At 49.3% G+C, this 27,343-nt stretch overlaps 6 protein-coding genes and 1 non-coding gene across 7 annotated transcripts; 3 read left to right on the top strand and 4 right to left on the bottom strand.

The window, feature by feature from the left end:
* Positions 1-1,671: 1,671 nt before the first annotated feature.
* Positions 1,672-10,430, top strand: VTN00DRAFT_6969 (uncharacterized protein; the record flags this gene model as incomplete). Its single annotated transcript, XM_069433663.1, has 3 exons — positions 1,672-1,737; positions 1,816-1,905; positions 1,956-10,430. The coding sequence occupies 3 exons, from the start codon at positions 1,672-1,674 to the stop codon at positions 10,428-10,430; spliced, it is 8,631 nt and encodes a 2,876-aa protein (XP_069287023.1).
* Positions 10,431-11,178: 748 nt separating this feature from the next.
* On the bottom strand, positions 11,179-12,751 carry VTN00DRAFT_6968 (uncharacterized protein; the record flags this gene model as incomplete). Its single annotated transcript, XM_069433662.1, has 5 exons — positions 11,179-11,846; positions 11,926-12,148; positions 12,201-12,270; positions 12,330-12,376; positions 12,461-12,751. 5 exons carry the CDS (start codon positions 12,749-12,751, stop codon positions 11,179-11,181), a joined length of 1,299 nt encoding a protein of 432 aa, XP_069287022.1.
* A 531-nt stretch (positions 12,752-13,282) lies between these two features.
* VTN00DRAFT_t121 lies at positions 13,283-13,394 on the bottom strand. Its single transcript has one exon. It is a non-coding gene; the product is annotated as a tRNA-Ser (tRNA).
* A 1,977-nt stretch (positions 13,395-15,371) lies between these two features.
* On the top strand, positions 15,372-16,534 carry VTN00DRAFT_6967 (uncharacterized protein; the record flags this gene model as incomplete). The annotated part of the gene is made up of 6 exons (XM_069433661.1): positions 15,372-15,580; positions 15,639-15,728; positions 15,788-15,888; positions 15,978-16,058; positions 16,135-16,310; positions 16,379-16,534. 6 exons carry the CDS (start codon positions 15,372-15,374, stop codon positions 16,532-16,534), a joined length of 813 nt encoding a protein of 270 aa, XP_069287021.1.
* Positions 16,535-18,305: 1,771 nt separating this feature from the next.
* VTN00DRAFT_6966 (uncharacterized protein) lies at positions 18,306-21,214 on the bottom strand (the record flags this gene model as incomplete). The annotated part of the gene is made up of 3 exons (XM_069433660.1): positions 18,306-18,424; positions 18,508-18,777; positions 18,826-21,214. The coding sequence occupies 3 exons, from the start codon at positions 21,212-21,214 to the stop codon at positions 18,306-18,308; spliced, it is 2,778 nt and encodes a 925-aa protein (XP_069287020.1).
* Positions 21,215-23,180: 1,966 nt separating this feature from the next.
* VTN00DRAFT_6965 (uncharacterized protein) lies at positions 23,181-25,167 on the bottom strand (the record flags this gene model as incomplete). The annotated part of the gene is made up of 8 exons (XM_069433659.1): positions 23,181-24,035; positions 24,091-24,494; positions 24,544-24,712; positions 24,761-24,790; positions 24,841-24,870; positions 24,925-24,947; positions 25,002-25,053; positions 25,117-25,167. The coding sequence occupies 8 exons, from the start codon at positions 25,165-25,167 to the stop codon at positions 23,181-23,183; spliced, it is 1,614 nt and encodes a 537-aa protein (XP_069287019.1).
* A 338-nt stretch (positions 25,168-25,505) lies between these two features.
* Positions 25,506-26,993, top strand: VTN00DRAFT_6964 (uncharacterized protein; the record flags this gene model as incomplete). Its single annotated transcript, XM_069433658.1, has 4 exons — positions 25,506-25,600; positions 25,663-25,777; positions 25,826-26,055; positions 26,114-26,993. The coding sequence occupies 4 exons, from the start codon at positions 25,506-25,508 to the stop codon at positions 26,991-26,993; spliced, it is 1,320 nt and encodes a 439-aa protein (XP_069287018.1).
* Positions 26,994-27,343: the final 350 nt, after the last annotated feature.

Raw genomic sequence — 27,343 nt, 5'->3', positions numbered from 1 at the left:
GCGGGAACTGCAGCTGCGTGGAGATGCAGCTTCGGGGAAATGATGTACATGAACCGAGAAGGGAAGTACAATTATTTATTGACCGAGGACCAAGCCCCCCCTAGACCCACGTACTCCATGTTGTGTGGAGGCAGTTTTGAAGAGAGGTGCATATCTGGGGATCAGGCCAACGAGCCGCCAAAGTGCAAGACTATTTTACCGTATCTGGTTCGCAGTTTGCAGCGAAGGAGATTTCTGAATATCATGCTCGTATGGTGGCTGGTGGTGGATGGTGAGCATCCCACAAAAAGCTTCGATGGAATGAATGGCCGCGCTTCTCTGCCATGGCGAGTCATACCCATGAGCTCTGGAATTCTGCGCTGTCAAAATCTTGACGGTACTTAGCTGCATGGCAGGGGTTCGGTCTGCAATCCACTGGTCCGCCAGGGCCCTCCCGGCTCGCTCGCATCCGTAATTAGAGCCTGAGCCAGTTGGTTCCCTGTGGAAATGAATCAGGAAAAGAGTATGTAGCCTCACTGTCGTCAAGCGGAGATCGGTCCGGATGGGGAGAGGGGCTGGCCAAGGATGTAAGTCAAGGTTGAGATCGGAGGTGGGAGGTGAGGCTGCGTTAGTCTCCATACGAGATGGGGTGATACCGTACAGTCTAGATACCGGTACAGAACGCGATACCGAAATACCGTACTGTATTACGGTATCGACGCCCTTGATACCTGGTCTGTCAGCTCGTATCCCGCCTTGGAAACTCGGCTAGCTCTCCGTCCTAGGGCAAGTCACGTTCGTTTTGTCTCGACGACACGCCCATATGGATTCGTCGAAGCTGACCAGCAACAACCCGGCGGAAGAAGCGTCTCAGCACGGCGAGGCTGACTGGAAACGCAAAGGGGTGTCATATGAAGGGGCAAAAGTGCATCCATTGAGGTTGCCACATTGGGCTGGAGAATGATGCCGTTGCATCGCGAGAGCAGAGGCAGTCGACCATCGCGGCTTTGCATGCCGATGAACAGGCACCATCCGTTCCTCGCCTCCGGTCATCCTCCTGCATGGATCTCTAACCCTAGAGAGTACCAGTGCATTTGGGCCTCCCCGAGCTGCCACCATGGCCGCCACGCCGGTCAAGGGCACGCTGTGCTAGCCCGTTTACGCCTTTCAGTGGGACAGCATCCTGAGACGCTACATGGGACTTAGCTGCTAGGTTCTGCAGCGTGGCCCACTGGCCCATCTTGCTGGGTAATGATGTCCTCTTCGACCGGTGGAGGCACCGCTTCGAGCCCGCTATTTTTGTCTCTCGCCTTAAGCTTTGTTCTGGCCGGTGTCACAGAAGCCTGCCACCAGCGTCACTCTTGCCGCTCCCGGAGCTTTCTCTCTCCAATACCGCGAAGGCGTGGGAATCTGATAGATAGAGCAGGTCTCCTGTGCTCTGGTTCCTCATAGGCCTTGTTGTTTCTATGTTCGGTCTCTCGCTGGGCGACATATTTCACGTATAGGAACTTGCATATTCTTACACTGCTTCTGTATACATACAATTGGGGAACATCGGCATTCATGGATTCTTAATAATCCATCTTTTATAACCATGCCCACAAATGTCATCCCGCTTTCCTATTTTATTGTTTGCTGAGTCGCTCGTTAGGAAGGATCTATTGATCTTACCTTCGTTAATAACTAGTTGTTATGGCAAAAATCTGGGATGTACCACCCGTTGGGTGGCACCAGATGAAAAACAACTGGTGGCAATGGGTAGGTTCCCCGAAAGGGAAGCCAGCTTGGCTTCTCTGCTCTATTGTTCTTTTGAATTTGCGAGCTGACAGGAAATAGGTTCTCATCGGCATAATATTGGCTTCTGTGACAATAGGATGCTTGTATATCCTGTATTCAGTTGTCTCGAAGTCTCTCCAATACTATAAGGTTCGTCCATCTACCTTTCATTCTGCATTTCACTAATATATTTCATGTAGTCGAGACCAAAACCGGAAATAGTCCCTAAAAATGTCGCAAACCGCCTTGCCACGCTCGCTAGCCAGCAACTTGCCCTCTCCGATAGACGTCTGAAAAATCGGAAACCGTCTTCTTTTGGTGTCTACCTCGGTGGTTTCACTATTCCTCCAACGGAATCAGAACATAAGCTTCTGACCCAGTGGGACCTTCTGATCGTTGATCCATTTCAGGTAGGCGTCGTCGACGCGATTGCCAGTGTCGACGGGAAACAAGTTGTGGCAAGGATAGATATGGCTCGAATCATTTCGAAACAAGACTCGACATTGGATGCCCTTGACAAGGTTGCGAACACATTGACAGGAACCCTCCGAGGAACTGTTTTCAGCGGTCTGCTTCTGACACAATGGGAAGGCATATTCAACAGAGTGACCTTGAGAAATTTGCTTGAGGTAATCCGTGGTCTTGGCTTAAGTGTCTATCTCGAGACGGCGCCTCCAGACTTCCTCCAAGATACAAAGGTGTTGCAAACAGACGCCATATCAGGTCTAGTAATTAGGAATGCTAGTATCCTGCCTAATGGGGAGAAGCGCGACTATTTCCAAATGGCGAACCTAAAGGCCACAATCAAGGCGTTCGTCTCAGAGGCATGTATGAGAGATTTTGTCGTAATGGCCTGGGAGATAGTTGATGACCAGGCTGCCTTGTCGAATGCCGTGGTGCGGAGGGCTATGCAGTGGTGCAATTTCTATAGCACTATCACCTGGATTGGATCTACATCGGCATTGACAGACGCGACTCTTAACACCAAGACATGCGAGCCTCTTTCAGCTTTCGGATGGCTGAAGGATAGCGAGATCATGAAGGTGCACGACATCTGGCGATCCAACATCAACATCATGCAGGACGCGATGGACCGCCCCGAATGGGATGCGCTCCTTCCCATGTTTCCTTGTCTGGGTGAAGTCCTCGCTTCGGCTGAATACAAGGCAGCGGAGGAAGATCCACCCTGTGTGATCCTCCGTGACCCTCCGGAGTGGGTGTCCCAGATAAGGTCTCGGGGAAGCCCGTTATCAATATCAGGGTCAGGCATGGGGTACAGCGAACTTGGTTGCTTTCCTCTGGGATTCGATGCGTCTCCAGTTGCTTTCGCGGAGATCCTGCAGTCACAGCAGCGGCTCAAAACCCTCGGGCTACTGCACCCTGTCACTGCGCCAAAGCTCCGGACCATTGGCACATTACTCAGACGGTTCCATGAAAATTTCCTTCTCTCAAACTACACACAAATGCCTCAAGTTGCCGCGGCGGTAAAGGAGTTGTCAACTTTAGCTTCCAATAATTCCCTGCGTGTGAACTTGGGCCTCGATTCTGGATTCCGCAAAAACGCAGAGATCCGCTTCTGGGCAGTATATCAAATGGACTCGGATGGGATCGAAATCTTTATGTCAAAGAATGCCCAGGGTCTGGCCGGGACAGTTCTACATACATTCTTGTCTTCCAAGGGTCACCCTCGGCATGTTTGCTTCGAAGTTGAAGTTGCCCTGGCACGCTGGTCAAAGGACCTCGTGGAAGATACAGGTCTCCCTCGTCGTTTAGCTCAAGACATTGATATTCTAACTCCAGAAGAGCGACTGCTTCTTCTGCAACATCTTACTTTAACGGATGTTAAAAACGAGGTGACCGAAAGCCTCTGCGCATATATTCGCAAACAACTTCTGGAAGTGCCATCTTTGTCCCAGCTGAAGGAGTTTAATACGGTTGGTTACCTCAGTGGCAGGGTGACACCTAAGTCTTTAGTTGAGTCCAGGATTGCTTGGTATCGTGAACAAGGCTGCCAGCACCCTCCACTCGCGCAATCCCTGGCTCTATTCGATGAGGTTGATTCTGCCTTCACGCGGATCTTGAGAGACGGTCGCGAGGATGATCTTGCGAGCGTCTCCAAGGCTATGTGTGGTCTCATTCAAAAGGGCAACATCGACGCTTACGCAGATATGATGGCACTCTCGCTATTCTGCGCGGCTAGGAAAGGTGCATTCGACGAGATCTACGCTGAAGTAACAGACCGCAATCCCTTATTCAACAATCATTCTGACCAGGCAGCCGCTTTCGCGGAATCGTTTGCTCTTGGTTCCCGCTGCGAGGCATACTTCGATGTCTCCCCTAGTGTGATCGGGAAGCTATTATCAGACCGTTTCCGATCCTATTACAACAAACACCAGCCTCCAAGTTGGATCAACGGTGCTCCAGAATTGGCAACGGCCTATGCAGGTGCGCAGATCGACGTCGACCCTGATGACGCCGTAAAGCCAATGCCTGGATACCAACGTTTCACGTTCTTGAGTGTCTTTGCAATTCCTGCTTTGATCGATATCATTCTGCTCACTCTCATCGGCCGGGGATTGTACCTATCTGGCTTCATGGAATATGACGAACTGCACAGTGCTACAATAGCCTTGATGATTTCTCTTCTGCTCTCAGGTGCAATTGGCACGTGGATCTCCTGTGGGGGCTCATACTATCTCATATCCATGGCCTTCTCTGCAATGAACATGTTCGTCCTTATTCGACTGATTGCGGGTCTCGCATTCACCATTGCTGGTGGCTTAATTGGTTTCGTCGCAATCTCCAGTGTCAAGAGCCCCCGTGCCGGAATAGTGTTCTATCTCTACCTCATCGCTCTGACAGCATACCTGTCGCTCTTTGCTACTATTGCCTGCTTCAGCTTTCCGGGAACTACGTTCCTTTCGGGCAGAAAGGTCATTATAGCATGCATTCCACTCCTTTTCATATCGCCAATTGTCACGACATTCACGGGTCATGATTCTGCTATATATATTGCTGTCATCTACCTCTTTATCGGTGTGCTGTTCTTGAGTCTCAGGTCGGTCGGCTCTCAGTGGGTCACTTGGTATCAAAAGATCCGTAGGATAGATGACGCTGAGCTCCGGCAATGGTATATCTCTACTCATGCCGGAAATGATGAAAAGGTCCTTGGGAGGATGAGTGACCCAGCTGCCCTCAAACTGTCCAGGGAGGCGTTATTAAATGATGTCCTAGCTGAAAGACGCAAGGGTCTTTTTTCGAAAGCTACTTCCGATAAACTCGTTTCTGAACTCGCTAGAGACTGGGACTCGACGAATTTCCTGCTTGACTGGTATTGCCGGTACGCTGACGTTCCTCGGCCAATTCCGTTCAGCTCTTCCTGGAACATCCAGACGAAAGTCGCACTGGACACATTACGAAACGCTCAGAAAGGCATCCGTCTGCATAGTGCCTTCATTCACTGGCGTCAAGCCGGTAACGAGGTTGGGTGTGGCGTCTTGTACTTTGTTGTTGCTCTTCTAGACAAATGGGTCGAGCTTCTCTGCGGTGGCCGCGTTGTTGGCCTGACAATTGATATGTCAGATGCCCTGCGCATGGCAGTCGGATTTGGACTGGCTTATTACTTGATTGGAGCGGTACTTATAGACACCAAGGCGCAGCACCTTCATGAACTTATCGGCAAGCATCTCCCTACTGCGATCAGGTCTGCCAAAGAGATTCGGGCTTCCCAGAAGCAGATTGTGAGGGTCAAAAGACAGGTTTACTGGACTACACTTGTCAAGTTTCTCCTATGGAATATGTGGGGCCTTGCATTTACGACAAGTATGATCTGGACTTTCCAAAAGTCTGTGGAAGCTATGATCATGTTCTGTGCCTATGTGCTTGCATACACAGGCCTTCTTTGGTATCAGTATACTAAGATCTTTTCCGGACCCCACGCCTTGAAGCCGCTTCTCTCTGCCGTCATTATCGCATTACCGATTGGAATTGCTATAAAAGTCTCATTTCCCAATTTCCTGTATTCCAGTGTCATCGCGCTCGGGATCTCTACATGGACCGCCGCGATCCTTTCTATGTGGACTGCTAAGATCGGAATGCCGAAGAAGGTGGAGTCACCCGTGGAGCTAGGAAAGACTTTCCACGCATATACGGCCCCATGGTCAGATCCAGAGTGGTCACAACAAGAATTGCAGACCTTCTACGAAAATCTTTCATCCATTCCTCAAGATTCTCGCTTAATACTTGATCCAAAAGTCCACCCTGGAATTGAAATAAAGTCTATCCTCCTCTCACGCAAGGAGGAACCCAGAATAACAGAAGCGTTTCCTGACTCACAAAATCTTGTCAACTGGGCCATCACAGCTTGGGAAAAGGGAGATGTCACGCTGGAAGTTGTTCCTCAGGGCAAATTGGGACCTGGTGTTCGGGCTCTCAGCTATGCAACCGAGGGCCAGTTAAAGATCTCAATCGGTGCTGGACGAGGGCTTGATAAACGCATCGATATCAGTGGGAACTGTCAGATAATTGCAGAGACTCTTCTTCATGCGGTTTCAGAGGCTGTATTGAGGATGCCTCATGAGTATGCAATCCTTTCCGAGTCCCTGGTAACTGCTGGAGTTACCGAAACTATGGCTCGTCAACTAAAAGAAGAGCCCAATACGCCGCTAGTCGTCAGATGGGCTAAGAAAGAACTTCTCCGACAATTATGTCTTGGATTTCAATGCGACACCGACTGGGATAGGTTACCGAAAGAAGTGCGTACTGTGCTTGTAAATCGCTGCCTGGGTCAGCCTTGTCAATTATCCGACTTCCAGTGGCAGTGGCTACAAGAAAGTCTCTGCAGGTTCGACACCAATGACCTTCATGTTCATGTTTCTCGATGCAATCTAGGGGCTGCTACTGCAGTAAGCATTTTGGACTACGCACAATATGGCACAGGTGAATCTGCAGGGCATAAAGAGTTCGAGAGTCCGGATTATATTTCCTGTGTTCCGACAAAGTTCACGACGAAGCTCTCGCTACCAAGGCGATTCATCAGCCGCGTCTATCATACCCTTGGTTCCACCATCAAATTCATCGTCATTGCCATGATCGCTGATCCGGAGTTTCAGAGAGAATTTCAGTACGTTATGAAAGATAGCCCTACGTTCGTCCGTGTCCCCACGATCTTCATTCTCAATCTGATATGGATGTACGCTAAGATGATGCAAAATCTGGGACTAATGTTCTTCCTGTTTCATGGCCGTGATAATGTGGGGCAACTCTGGAACGAGACGAAGGAAATGACCATTACCCTCAAACGTAACAAGGTAGTTGTTCAAAGCCTGGACGGAACATTCACTGCTTTCCGACACAATGAGCGGAATGGGGATTTCAAATTGTTCCAGTACATTGGCGAGCTGAAGGTTGAGCCAGAAGGAACAAAGCTTCTGAGGTACGTGAGTACATATTCGAAGGAAATGCTCCTCCACGTCAAGCAGGAGTTCAAGGATGGCAAACTGGTCAACGAATATCACTACGACTATCGAGCACCCGCGAAAAGGAACTCCAAGCTCTACAAAGATGTGAACCAAAAGTTACCAATGGGCCGACGCTGCGTGCGCGGCGAAAATCATCTTCAGAGTGTCCAGTATAATCGCAAAGGCCTCATAGAGGCTGGGTCGTACATGAAGGATGGCAGTCTGGTCCATTTCAAATATCACTACCGAAAAAATCCTCGTTTCGGAGACGAGTTGCTTCGAGCGGAGTTCGTACTTCCTCATATAAGCTGCACGGTGTCCTGGTGCGCTCCCCCTCGCCGTCATCCGGAGAAGGTGGAGCGATGGATCCCTCACTCTAAGATCACCGAGGCTACGTTTGTTCAGGGACCAGATGTCTACGAAAGCAGATGGTTATATGATCATAAGTTCCATCCTACAATCTTTACAACTCTCAATGGACAGAAGGTTCAAACTCCGCCCATGATCGAGAATGACTACCTCGGTGTACTTGCCAAACCGAAGCACACCAGCTTCGTGCATGATAACCCACTTTATTACTGTGACAGTCTCGACTCCAATATCGTCACACGGTCGTTGGGTCTTACCAGGCAGCGTTTCCCTGTGTCAACATCTCGCGCACGTTCGCTTCTGTGGAAGGCCTGGAAAGACCGTGTTGATTTTGACGGTGTTATTGTCCGGTGGATGGATGAGAGACTGCTGCGGCGAGACAGAGTCCTCCGTCCATATTGGCGTAGCCGTGATCGTGGTGATCTTGCTTCTGCCAAAAAGTATCTCGACCTGCGTGCGGATGCTGTTATGGCCAGTGCCGATCTTGATGACAACATATCGAGCTGGAGTCCGTTGGCAGTTAAGATTAGCGACCTGTTCAACTTCGGTCCTGGTGGTGATGCCGTCGTCTATACGAGATCCAAAGACTTTGGGTTCGACACCGACAAGACCCTCCACGTACTTGCTGCTGACAACGGTACCTGGCCTAATGAAGGCGGCGGTGTTTCCGCTTGCCGTCGCGATATGATCAACTCCCTGCGAACGATTAAATGGAATATGATATGCGAATCTGCTAATGACTTTGGTATTCCCAAGCATCAAACTGAGCAAAATGTCCAGTCCCTAAAGATGATCCCTCTCTGGGGTCTCGACTTCCTCACGCCCACGCATGGTCTCTTCAAGAACAAGCTAGACTCAGAAGTAGACACTGTCGCCACTGCTGCAACTGAGCTCGATATCAAGAGGAACTTCATTCCGACCTTAACAGCCTTGGTGAAGGGTGCGCGCGCCGTTACCCTATCTAACGCTGACATTCAGCAAGCTACAAGAGCATTGGTGAATCTGAACACATACTTTGAGGATTCAAGGCACTGGGGCCAAGTATGGACAAGTGATATTGTCAAGGAAAGCTGGCGTGAGCTCTGGCTGACACAGGAGATGCCCAATACGATTCCGTCGTCTGAGTGGTTCGAGACAGAACTTCCCACGCTTGGCCATCTCGACACTGCCCTGGAGCTTTGGTTTCGCTACCTTTTTATTTTCTCCATTCCTCTTCCCGAAAGAGTCCCCTCCGTCTTCCAAGCGTCCCATCACAGTGTTAGCGCATCGTATGGAGTTGTATGCAAGATCAAAAGAAAATGCACGCTTCAAATCTGGGATCATGGTATCAGTTGGCGTGAAACTAATCTATGCCTTTCGTCGGCCCTTTGCAAGCTGCCACCATTCGTACGGAATGCTCTTCTTGGTTTGATGCGCGTGACCTCTGTGCTCATTTTGCACCACGCGGATATTATCTTGCCTTGTGCCGACTTCTTTAATCCCGGTTGGGAGGTGGAAATTGGCACCAGCCAAGGTACCATCGAGCATCGCAACAGTTTTCGCAGGAAGGTCGATCCGGTTGTCAATGGCATCACGGATATGCAAAAGTTTGCTCCTGTGAAGGAGATCAAGTCCCAGAAACCCACTGTGACTATGCTATCACACGTCTGGTATGCTAAAGACATTAAAACTGCGTTGCTTGCCGCGGATATTATTATTAACCAGTGGGGATTCAATGACTATCACCTGGACATTTATGGAGCGATTGATAAGGCGCCAACATACTCAACTGAGTGTCAAGAAATCATCGCTTCAAAGGGGCTTCGAGGTAAAGTCAGTCTCCGCGGGACAGCAGACCCGATGAAGGTATTGGAAAACACCTGGCTCTTCCTCAATTCGTCTCTGTCAGAAGGTCTGCCACTGGCTCTTGGTGAAGCCGCATTGACTGGTGCCCCGGTTGTCTGTACAGACGTTGGAGCTTCACTCCGAGTCCTTAGTGATCCCGATGACTTCTCACGTTTCAGCGCCGTCGTTGCACCGAATGATGCTCAATCTCTTGCCAGGGCACAGATCGAAATGCTTGCCCTCCTGGGGCAGTGGAGCAAATACGCAGAAGACGCTGAACCGGCTCCTGTTCTTCCGTCGTCACCTACCCCAGAAGATGTTGCCAGGATCACCCAGCGGATGTATGAGAAGAGTGACAATCGCCGGAAATTGGGTATGATGACACGTAAAATTGTACAGAAGTCTTTTAGCGGCGATCGCTACCTACGTGAACATGAGCAGATGCTATGGATTGGCAAGTCTCTCAAACTCATGGCCAGTCGTGCAAGAGACTCCATTGGACCTGATGACATTACGACTGCTGTGGAACTTGCCACTCCAATTGACGAGGAAGTCATCACGATCCCTCGCAGTGCTGTAAATTCATGGCGGTCGTCAGCCGCTTCCGGGATGTCTACCCTGCTCACCTCAGTGTCAAATTTCCCAATGCTCAACGGACACAGACGCACAAATTCTGTCTTATCGGGTATCAGCAACATCTCTACGGAGACGGAGTCAGCGCTCCGCCTTCCCAGCAATGCCTCTCTTCCTGTCTTTGCGCCGCGACCGTCTGATCGCCACTCAGCCGCTTCCGCTTCGCTATCACCGTCGGGTCGGCTCTCTCCTTGGGACAGGAACTCGCCTACGAGTCGGAATAGTCTTCATCAATACCGTCCAATGTCTATGACCGGTCGGGAACTACGTCGCGGTCTCTATCGCGAGGACCTACGTCAGTACCGCAATTCAGACGTTAGTACCATCATGAGAGAGGAGTTTCTGAATTCGAGTGCCTATAGAGGCAGCGATTCCAGTGACAGTATCTAAACCACAGAAAGATGGTGTTTATGATAGGGGGAGAAGAAGTCGTCATTTGTTCGTCTGGCAATTTATTTTTGATGGATATATCATGTGTATTTTCGTTGCATGTTCTTGATTCCTTTACCACATGACTATATTTTGGCTGCCGTGCAGTGGGTAAATATCAAACTCCAAGAGCTGTACATGAGTGTCTCTTCTGATATATTGCATCTTTGGTTTATATATATTCTATATCATCTGTTAAAAACTTTCTCTGGACGTTCATTATACCCGTTTCATTGAGATGGTTAGAATTGGGTGGTTGTAAACATCTCATATGTGCCTCTTCATAGGCTGGCAAATTGCATCATTATGGATTCCTTAAACTAATATTCATGGCCATGTGATTATAATTAGTCGTCAATCTTTTATAAATATCAAGTATTGTTCAAAATCCTTCTTTTTCTTCTTTGTTCGTCTTACTGATGAATTTCTGGACTGCTAACATATTTCAATGCAACGTTTTATTCTGCGGCAATACGGAGACTCATAGTACGGCCTGCAGTGTTTCAACTGATATTATTTTTTTCTTGTGCACGGAACGCATCAGGAAGTAACCCATGGCAGTCATAGCTTTTTATCACCTTTGTTCTCTGCAAGACTTTTTCCAAGATATGGAAAAGTCTTATACGTGTTTCGCATAATGACAATCAATTTTCATAATGAATGACGGATATCACGTATTTACAGCAGTGCTCACTGTGCCTCTCTTTGACTACAGTTTCGAGTCCCTGACTGGAGCTTTGATCGGATCCTTTCCAGCTTTCAACGCATCCAAGAACTTTTTTCCGTTATACTTGTCCCCGGCAAACAAATGCTCTTTGACTAATCTGTCTGGCGTTTCAGCAAGCCATTGTTCGAGACTGAAATCCTCAAACTTGGCTGAACGGAAGATCTCGAGGAACTCCACCGGCTCGTCCTCGCTCAAATTCTCAACATAATGAGACATTCCCTTCGGTACGATGCCGACATCACCTGCCACGTAATTGAACGTCCGGGAGGTTCCGCTCGCCGCGAAGACCGTAATCCTTGCACGGCCCTTGATGAAATATGCCCACTCATCTGCGGAGGGATGCCAGTGCAGCTCGCGCAAGCAGCCCGGGTCGATTATAACATGGGCAGCGGCTACAGTCTTGGAGATGGGGAAGTTTGTCGAATCTGTGATGCGGACTTGGCCGCCACTAGCTTCAAGTGGCTTCTGACCCGTCATGTTGTGGGTGAATTGATAGCGTGACGGCTTGATTCCGCCACGCGACGGCTGTTCAAGCTCTATCGTGGAGGGAACGCTTCCTTGAAAGATATACTTCTCCCCCTTGGGGATCCTGTCGAATATCTCTGGTGTAAGGCGGAAGTTCTTTGCGATAACGGATTTGGGTATGTGGGCTGGAGAACATTTGGAGATTCGTAGTCAGTCTTCTTATGCAACGGTGATAATGGTTTCGATAAGTGAGTGGATACGTACCGAACAAGTCCGACAACAGAAATGTCTCTTCTTCACTGAAATTTCCATCGTCGAAGATCAAGAGAAACTCTGTTCCGCCTGGACCTAGGCCCTGGAGGCTGTGTGGAACGCCTGCTGGAAAGTACCAAAGGCCGCCTTTGTGAACGTCGTCCGAGAAGTTTCCTCCTTCGGCATCGATGCATGTAACGCGAGTTACGCCTTCAAGTACAAACGCCCATTCGGCCTGCGGCAATCAGCAAGGATAACCTAGATTCTTGTTATGAAAAGGAGAGTACCTCTTTATGCCAGTGCAATTCTCTGATGGCACCCTCGTCAAGTCGCATGTTTACGCCGGCAAGCTCAACACTATCAGATAGCCACAAGATCAGATATGTCCCTTTTGGTGTACTTACATATGTACTAACCTCGTGGGAAGCTCTCTGACCGTCGTCTCTCTTGCCCAGCCCCCTTCCTAGACGATATTATAGTATTATCAGCCTCGCACAGCGCTTGCCTGCAGGACTCCCTCACACAAGTCCGACCATTGTGAACTCACTTCGATCTTCATATGCGAATCCGCAAAGCTCCATTTCAAATTGGGCAGATGCCCTGAATCCGTCGACGGCGGACGGATCATATCCGGATCCTGCTTCTCTCGATCGAGATTCCGAGGCCCGAGTATCGACGCACCATTACCATTGCGATAGGGCTCCGGACGGATACCCGTCCCGTATGGATCGATCTTCGCATCGGTAGGATTGCGATCTGTCTTTGTGATCGAATTCGGCGACTGACTCCTGGGATTCTGGGGAGCCTTTCTATAAAATTTATCGATATCAGAAACCATGGCGAATAGGGGCAACCGGTCAGTTGGAGCTACAGGAAGTATGCATACGAAAGGAAGACGCACGCCAGTAAGAACGGCTATCTACCTAAGTTTGTATCTCCATGTACATTAAGCAAATCCATCTACTTGGTACCTCAGACGCAAGGTTGACGATAGGTAGTTGTGCCCTTGTTCCAATGTCGTTATGACACAATGTTGACGGAACGCATTATGCAGCTCACCTCTGCTAACTAAATTCCGACTGAATCATACACTCCCTATAAAAGCTTTCACGAAGTGGAGTTCTGTCAAACAATTTTTAATTTTAATACTTTGGAGTTGAATGAAGAGATTCTCGGAGGCCTAGTGTTCGGCTGGCTGGCTCTTGGGGCTTAGAACTTAGAGCAGCAGCTACTGCCTGTCTGACAACGACAGAGCGCCAGAGCGCCAGGGTAAAAAGAAGAAAAAGAGAATGGAAACAAAAAAAGATGAAGAAAACTTCGCCGGAAGTTGCAAAGTTCCTTTTCACGCAGGTTGCAGAAAAAGGAAATACGACACGAGCAGGATTTGAACCTGCGCAGCCGAAGCTATATGATATCACCGTGTAACCCTTTCAGGGTCACGTGGTTCGAGTCATACCCCTTAACCACTCGGGCATCGTGTCGAGTCGATTGCTGGTATGTAATGTCCGAAGTAACCTATTTGGAAACCCCCCCCTGTCCGAATTCAATTCCTAGAATGCCTAGAATGAAGATGGAACCCTAATGCATGACACGAAAAGAAAGTAACAGAGAGATATCAATCAAACACATTTTGATAATGACATATGGTATTTGATTTTGTAAGCAGAAAATGCAAGCAGCTGATCTCGGGTTATTACGTGGCGCGAGCTAAGACTCTTAGTATGTCGATCTTTCCGCCTTCAATATTTTTCATAGTGCGGAGTGAACAGCTGCACTAAGCCAGTGACATCCATTGACCAAGCTCAAGGCCCGACTGACTACCTGTCTTTTCGAGGAAGAAAACGCAATGGCCAGAAGTGTCACACGATAAAAGTGAGTTTGGGCCAGGGGAAGCTGCGGAGAGCGCCAGTTGGGCTTATGCATATCTTTGCGTGAAATGAAAATATACAGCACAGGAGGTACACACCAAGGTGACCGTTAACCACATAGGGACTTACCTACCACTAGCAAGTAAACAATATTCTAGTATCCGACTAAGCCAGTTAACAACTAATATTGCAAGGTGTTTTCTACTTGACGTGGTAATCGTATATTTATGTCAGGAGGCACACTATTATTACTGACAGAACCAGGTATGCAAGGAGGGCTGCTGACTGCTAGTTCTACGTTATTTTGAATAGGTAATAGAATCAATAAGTCTCCTTTTCGCCTTTGGGATACAAAGGATCCAGAACAGCTGGCCAGCCAGCTACCCAGGCACCTGATTCGGAGGGCTATCGGGCACCATGAGGGACGGATCTCCACAACAGATCGTGACGGAGCCGCATACCAGCACTAGAATAGATCGTCGAGAACAAGGACACCGAAGCGTACAGTCGGAGAGACTCTGTCCAGACCGCTGAGCGGATCCGCTTGGATCGGCTTCCCCGCGTTTCCCCGGCCCCAGCTCGACAGAACTCCCAACAGTCGACAGGCGGACCCGAAAGGATCGGGTAATGTGCACTTCCTGACACCCTTATATGCAATAGGGGCTTCCTTTCGAGCGAGATGCCCGTGGGTCCATTACTGATGACATCGTTTGCGGTGTTGGCCCGCCACATTCCTACCCCGGACCCAATCTCCGCCTTTCTCCGCAGCGGTGTGTCCATTCCTGTTCTATGATTAAGAGGTCCGTCCCATAATTCCTGGACAAAATTTGGATCTGGAGAAGTGAGAATATGGACAGATACTCGATGCTTACCGTCGAATGGCCTTGGTTTTCCCCCATTCGACCCTGGATATTTATGTGCGGAGACAGATTGCAGAGACATCCCAATGGGCTGGGATGGAAAACGTCGATCACCCTCATGCGCCATCCAACGATTCGTTTAACAGGAGAAAACCTAGGAAAATATGCATAAAGTTCATTGGTTTCCTATAGGGACGCCTTCTTTTTTTCGCTTAGGCCGTCAGCTTCCCCGCAACCAAGTTTCTGCTTCGAACCATTACCAATACCGTGACCTAATTTATTCAGCTCCTTACCGCGTCTCCGAGGTAAATCTCGCCCATAATTCTATACAGAGTAGTCCGGCGAAAACGTGTCACGCTGTCTGCGTCCGTCCTAGTCATTCTATGCGCCGGTTACTGATGCTGGTCGGGCCTGTGGGTTCCAGGGATGTACAGGCGAGACAGTCTTATGCTAAGCCAAAGTGGATGCTCCAAACTATACTTTGCGTTCAACCAAGTATACGGTTTTGAGGAATGCAGGGTATATATAGTGTCCTACGAAGTATCCATACTGCGGATGTGATTGCTTCCGGTTTTCCGCTTGTCTGACAGGCACTGACTTGGTCGATATCCCTCCTCCATCCCTTCCCGTACACCCTGTTGGGCATTTTATTCACTACTTAGTTTCTTGAAACAACACAACCCTCTTCTAAGAAAGCGTCAGTGCAGCGTAAAGCTTCCGTGTCTTCACCATGTCGGACGTCGAGAAAGGGCCAGTTCAGAACAATGGAAGCTCGAATTACGATTTGAGGGCTGAGGAGAGCAGAGATGATGCGCTCAGAAAGATCAAGACAGCTGGCAGCCTCACCATCTCTCCTGAGCTCTTCGAGAAGATCTACCTTTCCCCGAAGACTCGTGTAAAGGGCGAACTTAGGGCCACCGTTGGCAATCCTACACCTCTGTGAGTATCTGACGCAAAATATCATGTTCTCAGATGTACGCTAATTCTTTCCTCATAGTGGTCTTCTAGGATTCCTTCTCAGCTTAAGTCCGCTTGCCTGCACGCTCATGGGATGGAGAAATGCTGGCGGCAATGGTGCTGCGACTGTGTTTGTACACCCGCGATTGCCCTGTTAAATAATACCGCAATAGCTAACTATTGCGACAGGGGTGTTTTCTACTTCGTCGGAGGAATCCTTATGATCATGTCGTGTATCCTTGAGTTCATCATAGGCAACACCTTTACATTTGTTGTCATCGGATCTTTCGGTATGTTATTCTTTCCCCTTACATGGAAATAAAATGGAAATAAAATAAGTCGTTCAAAATTTTTTTTTACTGATGCAAGAACAACGCAGGTGCTTTTTGGTTATCCCTCGCGTCAACCCTGACGCCGTTCTATGGTGCTACCGACGTCGCACAGTTCAACCAGTCATTCGGTACGTACAGTGTATATCAATATGTGCAAAAAAATTGTTTATAGAGCCTGACTAATAGTTAATTTCTCCCTCACAGCGTTCTACTACCTCTTCTGGGGTATCCTTTGCTACATGTACCTTGTCTGCAGCGTCCGGACCAATCTCGTCTTCATGATAATCTTCCTGACACTCGGGACCGGTTTCGAGCTTCTGGCCGGTGCAAGCTGGCAGCTCGCTAATGGGAACGTGAGTCTAGCGAACAGACTGAATGTCGTAAGTTGCATATCTCTTTCTGTGTTTTCAAACTCGCAGACTAACCTGCTTGCTTCCCTATTCCCAAGACTGCTGGAGCTGTCTATTTCGTATCGATCATATTCGGCTGGTACCTCTTTTTCGTGCAGCTGCTGGCCAGCGTCGACTTCCCGTATACACTTCCGGTCGGCGACACCAGCCACTTGGTCAAGGGGCTGAGTGAAAAGAATGGCAAGGATGAGTAAAGGCCCTCGAACGAAAGTGTGGCCTGCTGTACAACAAAGCTTTGAGGCTTATCGGCTTCGGAACCCTTGAGGTCTGATGTCCAACCTCATCTGCAGTCCTCTGAGAACTCAAACTACTACTCTATCACCACGGTGACAATAATGAACGACATCACGACTGAAAGATACGACGAAGACCCCAAAGCAAAACCAAAAAAAGGAAAGCTTGGATACCATTTTTCAACCTTTGTGGTTTGTAACAGCCTCAGAGATAATTCTGTGTTTAATTATTCGAATAACCTCCCCTCTCTTTTCCCCATAGCTCAAATTCGTGCCCATGACTTTTTGAGTACATACATACCCGCACTAGCATTCGTCGGTTGTTCGATCAAATACTTTAAAAAAAAAAAGTTTCCCACATGGCTATTTGCAACCCAGTTGTTTATATTATACGAAACAAATTAATTAATTCACCATGAACCCAGTATTATACCTATCTGTATAGACCCCTACTACTTGAATCTCAATAGGTGTCTTGTTGGTATCATGGATGTGTCCACTAGTCCGCTACAGTACAATACAGTACAATTACAAATTTTTAGCCCGCAAAACAACAGGAGCTGACAAGTCAACAAGCAACTGCAAGCAAAATGCGGGGAAGGTAGGTAGGGATCTTGATCCCCCCATCGCACAGCTCAGATTGCCGATTGTCCGGAGAACGCACCCTACTAACTGAGTTCTCCTTGGCGTAGGTGGCCCCTGCTCGCGGATCAGATTGTCTGTCTTAGACTAGATTAGTACTAGTATCTACCCGCGTCTCCGACTAAGCCATAGAAGTCAGAAAACTGGGGAAGAAAGAAAGAGGGCGGAGAGTGGAAATGAAAGACATATGTCTGCATGTTTCGTACGTAACAGAAGCGGGGCAAGTAAAGAAGAAGAGGAGGAGAAGGAGAAAGAAGATAACAAAACGTGAGGGGAACGGATTTTAAGGTACTCTGGAGATGCAAAGAGTGTAATTGGATCTCGAGGTGATAGGATAGGCGTCCCTTGGCCCCTCAACGGTTTACTAACTTCCAGAGATCAAGTAGTAGGCAGGATTAATCTATGAACTGGACCAGAGGCGAGGCTGGGACCTTGTCTTGCCCTGTCTTGCTTCGGCGGTTTTTGTGGTCGCGGTCTGTATGGCGGTGTGGGGTGGTTAGAAAGACGCGGTCTCCTCGTAGCTTTTAGTTTCATGCAAAAATGATTTATTGCAACAGCAGGCTCAAGTGATACGTAGAACTGTTCGGAAGGGTGGAAAGTTTCTACGAGACTCATGCACACAATATACGACGTTCCAATAACATAATAAAACAAGCCTGATAATTGGGAGAGGCTGAGGATATTAGCAAAACGTTCCGACAAGGATGGCGCTAAGAATCATCCCTCGTCAAAAGTTCTGTATTGATGTAGAAATCCTGGGTTCTAGAAATAGGTTCCATAAAGTGACACTCAATCAGAAAGACCCCAATTAATTGATATCGGAAAAAGGGATCCCTGTCCCATTCATGTTGCAACATCGCAAGCCCAAAGAGACCAGAATTCCAACGGACGCCTTACGATTTCTTCCTGAGACCGGCCCAGTCTGCAAAATTGTTCACTGAGGGAAATGCAAAACGAATCAGAAATCAAAGGGTATGGTGCATATAAAATAGAGATGAAGCATATAGATATCCGGCCGTCTGTAGCCGCATCGTAAACGCGTGAAGGGCAAGCGTTACGTATTTGCATTATCCATAGTGTGAAAACCGATTTAGTGCGCAAATCTCGGGAGGAAGCGTTTCAAACGACCCTTTATTGAGGGATCTGGTTTGGGATTCAAGGTACGGTGCCATTCACCGTTGAATGCGTTGATAAGCCAGTTAGATAGACCTGTTTCAAATTAGCATGTTCCTTCTAGCTCCGCTACCAAGAAGAGTCCCCAGAAAATGAACAACAGGAATCGAGATACTTACGGTCATAGACCATCTTATGAGCATTATGGAAGTAGATGCTGTGATCCGAGTCCGGATATACATGGACATCATAATTCTCCACGTTGGCCAGGTCCAACTTGTCGATCAACGCAAGCGAGTTCTGCATGTGCACATTATCATCGGCAACACCATGTATAATAAGGAAGCGCACGTTCTGTTGGAGCGCTGACACATCAGATATAGTGGCGTTATCGTAGCCGGTTGGGTTGTGCTGAGGAGTGTGCATGTAACGTTCGGTGTAGATGGAATCTAGAGCATGTCAGCGAAAGCAGAGTTATACAGTTTGAAAGAACTTACCATAGAAACGCCAGTCCGTGACCGGTGCTACAGCCATGCCATATTGGAATGTCTGACCGGCATCTTGCTCAATGGTCTTGAGGGTCATGAACCCGCCGTAACTCCAACCCCAGATTGCCATGCGGGTCTCATCCACATACTTCTTCTTCGCCCAGATCTTAGCAGTCTCAATCTGGTCCCGGGATTCGTAGTAACCGATATTGTCTCGAACGATACACCGGGCTTTTCGCCCAATGTAGCCAGTTCCTCTCCCATCCACAGTAACGACGATGTAGCCCAGACTCGAGGCAACGTATGACTGGAAGTCGACAGTAAACCTGCGATCCACCGTTTGTGATCCCGGTCCACCATATAGATGGAAGAGCACAGGATATTTCTTCTTGGAATCGAAGTGCGGAGGCCGAATCTCCATGACCTGCAGCGTGTATCCATCGATGGTAACATTCTGGTAGATTTCCTCAGGAAGGGCATAATCCTTTACCATATTGGCAAGCTCTTCATTCTTTTCGATGTATTCTTCGTATTCAACTTCATTGCCCTGGGTGTTAATCACCGCCTGCCAAGGGATTGATGGGCCTCTGTAGCTGAGTAATGCATATCCTGTTTCATGGGAGAAAGAAACGTCATAGTATCCTGATTTAGAAGTGTCAGTCAGGGCTCGGAAATCGGACCCGTCCAGTTTGACACTGTACACATGGCGCTGTGTCGGCGCCTCCTTTGTACCGACGAAGTAGACCAAACCCCTCTTTAGATCAACAGCAGAAGGTGCGTCAACAACTTCCCATTCACCAGATGTGAGCAGGATGGGATTGTCATTATCCAGCGGAGTGAAGTAAGCCAGATGCTCATATCCTTCGTGGATAATGGTGTCAATATATCCATCGTATGGACGTCCGTTTTCTGGATCCGCTGGGATGTATCTTGTCGTATGGGACAGCTCGACCCAGCCGCCGTCCAAGCTCGCAATGTCCTGTGACCTAACGACCTTACCTGTCCTGGTCTTCATATCAACCAAGACAATTCTCAGAATATCGCTCTCTCTATTGGTCTCCCTTACAAGGACCTTCCCATTTGATGCCCAAAGTATCTCTGTTATGAGACGGTCATCGTCTGAGAAACCCTGTGACACGTCGACAGAAAAGACATCGCCCTTTTCCACATCATAAAATTGCAGATTGACAACCGGGTTAGGAGCTCCAGCCTTGGGATACTTAATCTGCCTGACCTCTGGGTAATTCTCCAGGCCCGGAGGTGGCGTTTTCCCGGACGGCCTAGACAAGAAGTATTGCACAGGATATTCGGGAACCGCAGACTCATCCGTGCGAAGGAACGCAACGTACTTGCCATCTCCTGACCACCAGGTCGCACTATTTCCTTCAAAGACCTCTTCCTCATAAACCCAATCGGGTATCCCATAGAAAAGGTCCTTTCCTCCATCAGTCGTGATAGGGATGACTTTCTGAGAAGACAGCTTCCGCAAGTACATGTTATTTTCCCTCGTAAACACCACGGCGTCGGACTGTGGTGACCAAGATGCGAGCTGTATCCGTCTATCGGGGTCATCAGGGTCCAGAGGTTGAGCCGTCTGTGTCTCAACATCAAATAGCCAGTATCTGCCGGTGAACGAGTGCCGCCAGTTCCTCTGTTCATCGGACATGACCAGCACCTTTTTCAAGTCGGGACTGGGCCAGACCCTGCTTGGGACAACTAACTGACGATCGATGATCACGGCAGGCGAATTCATCAGCACCTTAGGCTTTATATGTTCGCCTCCCTCCTTACGGCCCCGGATATCGTCTACGCGGAGATATCCCTCCCCGGTGCCACCTTTCTCAAGAAGCAATCCATCTTCTCCATTCGGACCCGCAATCCACGAAATAGCATGAGACTTCGGCGCAAACTTGCCCCCCAAGACGTGCTCAAGCGTAACGGGCTTCCGGTAGTTCGGGGTTGTCGTGGTGGGGTCCGGATCATGGAGCGCTTCCGCTGCCGCAGTCGTGGTCGCAGCAGACTCAATTGCGGCGTACTCAGCCCGCCTCTGCCCCAGGAAAATAAAGAGCGCAAGTAACCAAGCACCTAGACATAGTGTCCCAACAGCCCAGAAAATCCGGCGTGTCTTACTCCCTGCAGGAGTCCGGCTCGCGGGGGACAGGAACACTGGCTCCGACGCGGACTCTCCCCCTTCGAGGTCACGGTATCGTCCTTCCACGTCTGGCGTTCTCATTCCAAACCTGTGTTTCGAGTATTCGTTCTCATCGATGCGGTCGAGGAACACGGAGTCGTCCGATGAAGATTCCGAATCGATCGGGCTCGCGGGGGCTGGCGACGCGCTGGTCTGCCGTCTCAGGGGGACGGACTCCTCATGATCGCGCTTTCTGGCTTTGTCCATGGTCCTGTTCTCCGCTCAATCATCCATTCAATAACGATTTCGGCGATTAGACGAGTATATCTCTTGGCACGGCGTCTGTCCAGACAGGGAGGCCTGCTCCGTTAGGGGACAGACCGTAAGCTCTAAGCGGCGAAGGATGGAGGAGGATGAGAACGACTCAACACGCTTGCAAGCATGCCCTGCTCCTAGAAAAACAGATGATAGAATGGAGTCATTTCTGGATTCTCGAGCAATCACAAGCATGAAGAAACGCTGGATATAGCCACGTTCACTTTCCAGCTGGTATCTGGGGCTGAGGCCTCCGCACGTTCGGTCTTGGCGTTGGCGTGCTTCGGCCGCCCAGAGTAACGCGATCTACATGGAGTACATCATCCTGCGTCTATTGTGGATGGTCTTATCTATTCAGTCCATTTTATTGAGGACAGATCTCGTTAGCGCTCGAAAAAAATGGAAGTAATCACTTACATGTTCTCAGCCACTTTATTGGACCTCTTTCTCTTCTTTTTATTATTACAAATAGATCTCTGGCTAAAAACGGGAAGTAGCTCTCAATTATATCTTGGATACAGCAGACGCGAGCTAAATCAAGCGACGAACAGAACACCGGATACTCCAAATTCTAAGATCCATTAGGAGGGGCAGCTCAATCAAAAACAAGAGATTTGTTGGATGCCGGTGATCTTCGCTTATGCCTTGGCTATACTCTGGAAATCACTCTAGGGATCCTACCCATGGAACACAGTATGCATAGAAGTTTTATACCCCGAAAAGAAAGCTTATAAGTCAGAATTAAGTCTATAGAATGAATATATTAAATGGATCCTAATCAATTTGCCGCCATAAATGTATATAAACTGTAAGAATTCACCTACACTCTTATAAGCTGACTTCCCAGTCTGTAAGATCTACCACCATGAGACACTATATGCCTGAGGTGATTAAAATGTAAGACTGCAACACCAGTCATTGTACCTCTAGAGAGAGAAGCTAGAGCTTAAGGTTCACTCCCAAGAGCCTGACTTTGAGTAGACATGAACCTGCAGACCTTAAACCAGCTGTAGAGCTCTACCACAGCTCCGTTGAAGGGCGAGCCATGGAATTGCTATTAGCGCCAGCTCACAAAGAGTGGTAGTCATCACTTTTGTGGATGGAAACCCTTGGGATTCATTTGTCACATGCGGATATTCCCCGGCGGCAATCATGCTCGCCATGATTCTTCGATTTCTCATGATCTTCACAGCAGTCCTCCTTGGAATGAGACGATACAAATCGCAGATGCCGCTCGCAGTCAACAATAGTGCGGCGATCAGCGCTACTTGCCATCCTCTTAGTGATGATCATGACCATGCCCTGAAGCCCATCCAGTGGGGGGAGATTCCAGCACTGGAAAGATATTCTGCAAATAATATCAATGGGATGGAGGGTGTGAGCAGAAACTCAAATTGAGAAGAGACAGGCAGTGTGCAGAGTCAAGGCGAATGGATACCGGCTGCAGGCAATAGAAATGATGAGATGATTCCTGACTACGACCATTGCAGTTTTACTTCACGGGCAGTTCTTACTCCCAGCCCGTGTCGGCGCTATTTATGATCTTTTGGTCATTCAGGCTATTATTTCTCGAGGTTTATGTTAAGCCTTTTTTTCCAATGTCAAATTAACTGGATAGGTTATGTCATGCAAATCTGACTAGTTTCAGAGTCTTATCTTCTGAATCGTATAACGTTCATCCAACAGGTTTTTTTTTCAGATTTTTGGAGAATGTATAAATGATTCGCGAGCTATCAAGGTCGATATCCCGTGGGGCAGGTCGGTTGTATTAACTTAGAAATCAGAATTGAAGATATTATGCGCGTTAATACACTTTGAATTGCTCCTACTTTGCAGTCATCTTGTTTTTTAGTTATATTTCTCATCGTCATGGACCGTCCATCATTTACCCCTTATTAAGCCTTACTCCGCTTGCAAATCACCTCGACAGAGCAATGTCGTCGATTCTCAGAATCATCTTGACCGTCTCCGCAGCGAGCTCAATCGCACTCGTGCTCACAAGCAGCGGCTGTAGAACCCTCTCTTCCGTGATGTTCTCCTTGACGCCGCCGCTGCGGATGCTGACACCGGCGTTTTGTTCACCCTGCGCGTGTCGGTGCCGCAGGTCCGTCACAACCTTGATCGAGTTGAGACCTGCGTTCTCAGCCAGAGTCGTGGGGATAACCTCCATCGCCTCCGCAAACGCCTTCCAGCAAATGGCTTCGGTGCCGCTGAGCTCACGTGCACGCATACTCAGGGCATGCGCAACTTCGATTTCCGGTGCACCACCACCAGCAATCATGGCGCGCTTCTTAACGAGACACCGGATCACACAGAGTGCATCGTGAAGAGAACGCTCCACCTCATCGAGGATAAGGTTGTTCGCACCGCGGGCAATCACCGAGACAGTCTGGTTCGCAGCCGCAGCAGCGGTCTTGATACCCGTGATCTTCACGTAGCGCGCACCGGAAGACTGCACTTCCTCAACGAGGTCGGCAGTACCCAGCTTATCCTCAGTGAAGGTGTCGATGTTGGCGATGGGCTTGCAGCCGAGACTCTTGCAGAGGAACTCGACTTCATCACGTTCGATATCCTTAACGGCCAGGATCTTGAGACGGGAGAGGAAATGGAGAGACAGGTCGTTGACGGCGTCGCGAAGGATGGATTTCTGGATGAGCAGAACATTGCACTTGGTCTTTTGGATCTTCTTGACCATGTTGAGAAGGTACTGGCGCTCCTCCTTCAAGATCTTGTCCATTTGTCGGTAGTCATTCACGACGATCTGGTTCTCCATCTGCATTGTTATCAGCACGGACTGTCTCAAAGGATGTCTATGGACAACAACATACGTCAGGCTTCGGTGGGCTAAGCTGGAACTGGATCAATCCTATCCGGGCCTTCTCAATCCTTGTAGGGCCACCTCCGCTCTTGATAACCGGCTGGTTCAGGACCAATCCGTCGACCATTTCACTATCCTCGATGGTACCGCCGACCTTCTTTACTATCCGAATGTTCCGGAGATCAACGTTGTCAGCGGTCTTGGGGTCGATAACCTTCAGCACCGAATCAACGGCCACTGGTCCTAGGAGGCTCGAATACTGCGACACGACTTTGGAGGAGAGGGAGGTGGAGGCGGCTTGGAGGAGGGTTGCGCGGTCCGTAAGGGAGATTGGAATTGACATGTTGTGGAGGACCTCAACTGCTGCTGCAGCGGCTCTCTGGAAGGACTCTGAAATTATCGTAGGGTGGATGCCTGAAGACGTCAATACTGGCCCGAACCACGATCATTGTTGGTATCATACCTTTGGCGAGTAATCGTTCGGCTGCACCTAGTAGACTTCCCGCAATTACCACTACGGATGTAGTTCCATCACCTGCTTCAACATCCTGGGCCGCACTGAGGTCGACGAGCATCTTAGCGGCTGGGTGCATCACACTCATATCCTTCAGCATAGTGTTTCCATCGTTGGTCTGCTTGGGTCAGTATCGAGCAGAGTCGATGAAACGTGGAAAACGTACAATGATGGTGTTTCCTTTGCCGGTTTGAATCTATATAAAAATTAGCCATGCTCCGTATTGCAAAAACGTTTAGACCTCACCATCTTGTCCATTCCTCTAGGTCCCAAAGACTGGTTCCATTAGCCCCTCATCCATAGTATGTCCAAAGTTGCACGTGTATATACCGTTCTTATAGCATCCGCGACGGCTGCATACGAGTCAGACCAGAACAGCTTCCAGCTCTCTAATGGAAAATACATACCTCTGGCTGCCATAATATTGGCAGTCCGCACCGCCATGGGCTTCTCCTTGTCCTGGAAGCTATCAGAAATCGGTCCCACATTAGGTATATCTGGCAGAGGATTGTGTGCACGAACCTTGAAAGCATTGTTGCCAGCATTTCCCTGGCTGCCCACAGCTGTTGCCATCTTCCCTACACGCGGCTGTATGACCAGTAAAGACAAATAGAAAGAGGCGGGGTTCTGAGCGGGAGTACTCGAAAATCCGGAGGCGGCTCTTTGGAATTTCGCAGGTCGCGCTCAGGATGCTTGGCACGCTAGTCCGTGGCGGACAGCTCGACGTACACCCGGTGGCCTGAGGAGCTCCAGCTCGATTACCAAACACGTCACTCCGTCACTGTCAACCCACCTCCACAGCACCGTTTGAACCTTCGCCTGGGCCTCTACCATTTCGTTTACCAGGTTTTTCATTCTGATATTGGTTGTCCTTCTTTCTATCGCCCTACGGACCCCCGGCAACCGCCACCATGCCCAGCGCCACGGGAGAAAACTGGGAGAAGTACCGAAAGAACTTCGAAGATGAGGAGCATCCAGAGAAGAAGATCACACCTCTCACCGATGAGTAAGTGGATATCTTTGGTCTTTGGGGTATGAGGAATGTACTTGGAGCTGACACTGGCGCAGTGACATTCAAGTGCTCAAGACATACGGAGCTGCTCCCTACGCGGCAGCGCTGAAGAAGCTCGAGAAGCAGATCAAAGAGAGGCAGGCCAGTGTTAATGAGAAGATTGGTGTTAAGGTAGCTACGCAGTTTTCTACTACTGTTGGATATATCTGACCTGTCTAGGAATCCGATACCGGTCTTGCACCCCCGCACCTCTGGGATGTCGCCGCGGATCGACAACGAATGCAGGAAGAACAGCCCCTGCAAGTTGCGCGCTGTACTAAGATCATTCAAGATGAGAAAGACCCGGAGAAGAGCAAATATGTCATCAACGTCAAGCAGATCGCCAAGTTCGTCGTGAACCTAGGAGAGCGGGTCAGCCCGACTGATATCGAGGAGGGTATGAGAGTTGGGTAAGGAGCTTGTTTCTTTCCCTTTTCACCACGTGCTATGCTAACTGCAACAATGCAGCGTCGACCGGAACAAGTATCAGATTCTCTTGCCCCTACCTCCCAAGATCGATCCCAGCGTGACTATGATGACCGTCGAGGACAAACCCGATGTGACATATGGAGATGTTGGAGGATCGAAAGAACAGATCGAGAAGCTACGAGAAGTCGTGGAGATGCCGCTGCTGTCCCCAGAGCGGTTTGTCAACCTGGGTATAGACCCGCCCAAGGGTGCTTTGCTCTACGGACCTCCGGGTACCGGAAAGACGCTGTGCGCAAGAGCCGTTGCCAACAGAACAGATGCCACGTTTATCCGTGTTATTGGTAGTGAGCTGGTTCAGAAGTACGTCGGAGAGGGCGCGCGGATGGTGCGAGAGCTTTTTGAGATGGCACGGACCAAGAAGGCGTGCATTATCTTCTTCGACGAGATTGATGCTATCGGTGGTGCCCGTTTCGACGACGGTGCGGGCGGTGACAACGAAGTGCAGCGTACCATGCTGGAGTTGATTACACAGCTGGATGGTTTCGACTCGCGCGGTAACATCAAGGTCATGTTCGCGACCAACCGGCCGTCGACGCTGGATCCCGCCTTGATGCGTCCCGGACGAATCGACCGCAAGATCGAGTTCTCACTGCCAGATATGGAAGGACGAGCTAATATTCTCCGGATCCACGCTAAGAGCATGTCGGTGGAGCGGGACATCCGATGGGAGCTGATCTCGCGACTGTGCCCGAACGCGACGGGAGCGGAGCTGCGCAGCGTCGCAACGGAGGCGGGCATGTTCGCCATTCGCGCGCGGCGGAAGGTTGCGACGGAGAAGGACTTTTTGGCAGCGGTGGACAAGGTTATCAAGGGTAACCTGAAGTTCAACTCGACGGCGACGTACATGCAGTACAACTAGACGAGGTCTTGTTTTTTGTCCTTTTGCATTTCGGTTCCATGGCGTGGCTGGGAGGAATGTATGACATACACCAGGTGTACTCTTCTATTTATGAACGGTGGTTTGAGCTACTACGCTGTCCATGACTGTCAGGATATCTCTGGGTATCAGGACCTCTGCAGTATACGGCGGATCTCAGCAGTGAGACTGTCTACTATTGGCTTCGTAGTATATGTACTACCTAGGTAATTCTGCAGGCCTATAAGCGAAGCAGCACGGACGCAATTGGCCATCCGCGCTTACCATTTCGCTCTTTCCATCTGGCTGTCCATGTCCCCGTCGCCCCTTCCTGTCTCTCCCGGCAAAGAGAA

The sequence above is a fragment of the Thermoascus crustaceus genome, assembly GCF_041956765.1.
Source record: "Thermoascus crustaceus strain CBS 181.67 unplaced genomic scaffold VTN00scaffold_4, whole genome shotgun sequence".
Classification (NCBI taxonomy): Eukaryota; Fungi; Ascomycota; class Eurotiomycetes; order Eurotiales; family Thermoascaceae; genus Thermoascus; species Thermoascus crustaceus.
This window is presented reverse-complemented; position numbering and strand designations above follow the sequence as displayed.